Source organism: Macrobrachium rosenbergii, chromosome 48, assembly GCF_040412425.1.
Source record: "Macrobrachium rosenbergii isolate ZJJX-2024 chromosome 48, ASM4041242v1, whole genome shotgun sequence".
In the NCBI taxonomy this organism is placed as follows: domain Eukaryota; kingdom Metazoa; phylum Arthropoda; class Malacostraca; order Decapoda; family Palaemonidae; genus Macrobrachium; species Macrobrachium rosenbergii.
The window spans coordinates 7400502-7405501 of record NC_089788.1 but is presented as its reverse complement, the minus strand read 5'-3'; the positions used below and the strand labels follow the sequence as shown (position 1 = coordinate 7405501).

The window sequence follows — 5000 nt, the reverse complement described above, 5'->3', positions numbered from 1 at the left end:
AAATGCAGTAGATTGGAAATGTAATAGTACTGACCTCGTTTGTGTCCCCTTAGGAAGGCTAGTGCCGTCAGTGCATCTCACGCTGTGCACTGTAGGCATTACTTAGGGTTCTTTGCAGCGTCCCTTCGGCCCCTAGTTGCAACCCCTTTCATTCCTTTTACTGTACCTCCGTTCATATTCTTTCTTCCATCTTATTCCCCATCCTCATCTAACAATTGTTTCACAGTGCATCTGCGAGGTTTTCCTCCCGTCACACCTGACAAAACTCTTACTCCCAGTTTTCCTTTCAGTGCTGAATAACCTCATAGGTCTCAATGCTTGGCCTTTGGCCTAAATTCTATATACAATTCAGTTAACCAGGGTGCTGTATGACAAAGCATCTGGAAGTGAATCATCCTTATTCAACGGTGTGATCATGATCACGGGACTTGCAACTTCATCCCAATATTGAGTGATAGTCGTGTGGTTTGGAAGAGAGACGATGGCAACCATTAGATCCTGCTGAGATCGGTCATGCTTGGTAAAGTATCATCTTTCTTGTAAATTGAAAATCCACAGTTATGTCAGTAAATTGTATTATTTGTAAAAGATAAGAATAATTTGCTGATATAACTGTGGATTTCCAAATTACAAAAATTGAGTCACGACATTGTGAATTATGCAGCAATATCTTTACCATTATTATTATTATTATTATTATTATTATTATTATTATTATTATTAGTGAGCTTACATTTACATGGGACAAGCCTAATGAAATAATTAGATTGAATCCTTATGATTAAGAAGACATTTTTGTATTGTTGTTATTGCAATCTCTGTGATTTTTTTAATCCTATCCGGCACCTACCGTGGTGCTACCAACTTGCAGTTTAATTCACGTAATTAGCCATCGAAATCAATGTCCAAAGTTGTACCTGTAGAACAGGCAACGTCTTGAGAACACTGTGAATTCTAGCTATTGAAATGAAACGTCAGAGTGTTGAAATTTCAAACAGAAATTCTCACGGTAACAACAAAGCGTTTGTAAAGTGTGAAAATCGCTGAAGTAAAGCCTTTCTTTTATTGAAAAGAATTGTCGGCATGATATAATGAAACGGATTTAATCATTTGAGAATTTTATTTAGGGAAGATCGATGACTATATACGCGAGTTTAGCGAAGATATATCTATTTACTTTACTAATGGATTTTACTGAAAAGATTTGTTGCTGTGACGTAATTTATTGCATTTAATCACTTAAGAATTTTGTTAAGGTGAAGATCAATGGCTATATACGTGAGTTTAGCGAAGACATGTCTATTTGCTTTAGTAATGGAGTGACTGGATCACGACGAAAGTAAGTTCGCGGTTTCACACGGAAGAGAAAATTCAGTTTGGTAGAAGTGTTTGACAGAATTTACTTGAATGACAAAATTGCCGGGCGCACGTGCGCGCGCACGCTGCGGATAATGTCGTTACCCTGCTAGGTCGACCGGAGAAGCAGGAGTTATAGCGAACACGCGAACGTAAACACTTCATATCAAACACGCGAGCACAAAGTACTTTATAAATAAAACGGTTGTTCTTCAATTCTCTCTCTCTCTCTCTCTCTCCTTCTTCTTCTTCTTCTTCTTTTCTCTCTCTCTCTCTCTCTCTTCTTCTTCTTTTCTCTCTCTCTCTCTCTTCTTCTTCTTCTTCTTCTTCTTCTTCTTCTTCTTCTTCTTCCTCCACCACAAACTTTACCTTCTTATCCATACCTCCTCCTCCTCCTCCACCAATTCTTCATGCCCCCTCGCCCTCTCCTTCCCCCCCCCCTCTCTTCACCACCACTCTTCTTCTTCTTCTTCTTCCTCTTTCCCTTCTTCTGTCAGTTCTTTTCACACTTCCTTTCCCCTCTGTCTTCTTCTTTCTTCCCTTCCATCAGCTATTTCTGCTCCCTTTGTTCCTCTTCTTCACTCCCTCCTATTCCTCGTCATTCTCCAACTGTTTCTCTCCTCCCCCCATTCTCTTCTTACTCCCTATTTACTATCACTTTTTTGCTCTCTCCTTCCTCTCCACTTCTCTTTCTCCCGTAGTGGGGTAGTGCCGTCAGTGCGCCTCGTGCGGTGCGCTGTAGGCATTACTTAAGGTTCTTTGCAGCGTGCCTTCGGCCCCTAGCTGCAACCCTTTTCGTTCCTTTTACGGTACCTCCTTTCATATTCTCTTTCTTCCATCTGACTTTCCACCCTCTCCTAACAATTGGTTCATAGTGCGACTGCGAGGATTTCCTCCTGTTACACCTTTCTAACCTTTTTACTGTCAATTTCCGTTTCAGCGCTGAATGACCTCATCGGTCCCAGTGCTTGGCCTTTGGCCTAAATTCTGTATTCAGTTCAATCCACCTCTCTTTCTATTCCTCCTCTTTCGCAAACTCTTTCTCCTTCCCCTCTCCCTCACCTCTCATCCTCCTCTTCTTCCATCTCCACCAAACTTTTTGTCTTCCTGTCCTTCTCCCTTCTCCCCAGCCCTCTTTCAATTCCTCCTCGTCTATCTGTTCGTACTCATCCACACCTCTTTCTCTTTCTTTCCTCCTTCCCCACCACTTCCCCCTCAACCAAAACCCTTATCACTCCTGGCCCTACCCCCTCTTTCTCTGCCCCTTCCTCCTCCTCCTCCTCCTCCTCCTCCTCCTCCTCCTCCTATCTGTTTGTACTCATCCAAACCTCTCTCTTCTTCCCCCTCTACCATTTCCCCTCTCCCTCAACCAAAAACGCCTATCACCACCTCCCCTCCCCCTTTCTCTGCCTCCTCCTCCTCCTCCTCCTCCTCCTCCTCCTCCTCCTCCTCCTCCTCCTCCTCCTCCTCCTCCTCCTCCTCCTCTATATGTTTGTACTCATCCAAACCTCTCTTTTCTTTTCTTCTTCCCCCACCACTTCCCCCTCCCTCAACCAAGACGCCTGTCGCCACCTTCCCTTCCCCCTGTCTCTGCCTCCTCCTCCTCCTCCTCCTCCTCCCTGAAAGCTCAATTGCGCGTGATATAAAGATAAGCGGTGAGACATCTTATGCCATCAGCCTTAAGTACTTAATACATTTCTACATCCGGCAACTGGATTGGAGGCTCGCGTGAGGCAATTACATTCATTCGAGACACACTCTTTTGAGAGTCAAGCTCCTGCTCCTGGCGTTGCTACTTGGTGCTGCTACTTACTTTCCTCGGGGGCTACTAGGCAAAAGGTCGTGACGGCGACGACAATAGCTTCCTGGTTTATGACTCTCGGGTGGGTGGGTCCTTGGGCATTATATGTATATATATATATATATATATATATATATATATATATATATATATATATATATATATATATATATATATATATATATATACACAGTATTCATTATACACCCTTATACCCTTTAGAAAGGGTCACGCCACAAGGGTACAGCCTTCCAGTCTTCAAGTATTAGATTACCATCCACATGACCTATCTTGACCCCAACATACGCTGGTAGCCATTCCCAGCTGGGTAGACTGGTGAGCGGCAGGCCTGGAACGATTCACGGACCTAGCAAACGCGCGCTCATCGATGTACTCCTTCAATCATGTATAGTTAAACGAAGGGGTTGATATTCAGACTGATAGATATGTTAAACAGATAAACAAAGAGAGAGTGATAATTTTTTTACAAACGTAAACTATTCATGATAACGAGAGCCACCTGGCGATCAACGTGTATGCCAAATCATTTCCTCTCGATGATATCATTAATTAACTCTTTCTCTCTCTCTCTCTCTCTCTCTCTCTCTCTCTGTAGATATTCAATTCGCTTCTTTGGATCGTTAGTTATCACGGAACTGTGATACTTAGCCTGCTTTGCAACTGAAAATATACTTCTTCCTTTAATCACCAGTTACAGATAGAAGTAAAACTTGCATTTCCACGATGGTCCCGTGGATGAAGTGTGTATAAAAAGTCCTCACGTGACAATAAAAGCGGGAGGTACCAAGGCTTTCAACTTTTATTCCCCGACGATGACTTTGGAATAAAAGTTGAAAGTCTTGGTACCTCCTTTTTATTTCCGCGTGAGGATTTTTGAATAGAAGTAAATAAAGCAAACCATATTATAAGATCGACACCTTATCGTTTTTAGGAATATGAAATGAGTGTTCATTTCCACTTCATGGTGACAATCTTTGTATTGTATAAGTTACAAAGAGTGCAGCTGTGGAATCTTGTGATCTCCAAAAATATTGAAGCGAGGAGCAAATTCATTTCTGCTTTCTGCTGCTGACGTCTTCGAAATTCAGGTGTATCGCTTTTGTTATCTATTCGTTCATATTTATATATTTATTTGTTTATTAACTTTCTCCTATAACTTGTCTCTCTCTCTCTCTCTCTCTCTCTCTCTCTCTCTCTCTCTCTCTCTCTCTCTCTCTCTGTTGGCTAGTTTTCCTTTATATGTATTGTATATTGACTAATTCCATAAGGGTTTTCAACTGAAGATTTAAAGGAAGAAAGGAAGTTACATTATGAATGAAGTAAAAACTGCGCCGAAGTTTCTTCGGCGCAATCGAGTTTTCTGTACAGCCGCTACAGCGTATAATCAAGGCCACCGAAAATGGATCTATCTTAGTGTGGTCTAGGTATAATGCTGTATGAGCCGCGACTTATGAAACTTTAACCATGGCCCGGTGGTGGCCTATCCTATATCGTTGCCAGACGCACGGTTATGGCTAACTCTAACGTTAAATAAAATAAAAATGACTAAGGTTAGAGGGCTGCAATTTGGTATGTTTGATGATTAGAGGGTGGATGATCAAAACGCCAATTTGCAGCCCTCTAGCCTCAGCAGCTTTAAAAATCTGAGGGCGGACGGAAAAAGTGCGGACAGAATAAAATGTGGACGGACAGACAAAGCCGGCATTATAAAATTTGATTTATTGTTTCACCGACGAGAGAGAGAGAGAGAGAGAGAGAGAGAGAGAGAGAGAGAGAGAGAGAGAGAGAGAGAGAGAGAGAGAGCTAGCTGACTTCCAAGTCC

General features: G+C 42.2%; 1 protein-coding gene across 1 annotated transcript in view; it reads right to left on the bottom strand.

Annotated features, from left to right (window-relative positions):
• Window positions 1-2721: 2721 nt before the first annotated feature.
• LOC136831671 (major centromere autoantigen B-like) overlaps window positions 2722-5000 on the bottom strand; it is a 47191-nt gene continuing 44912 nt past the window's right edge. Inside the window, exons 4-5 of the mRNA XM_067092300.1 lie at window positions 3170-3221; window positions 2722-2975 (exon numbers count right to left, since the gene is read on the bottom strand). Of these exons, the coding sequence (XP_066948401.1) occupies window positions 2722-2975; window positions 3170-3221 (306 nt within the window). The remainder of the gene's footprint in view (window positions 2976-3169; window positions 3222-5000) is intronic.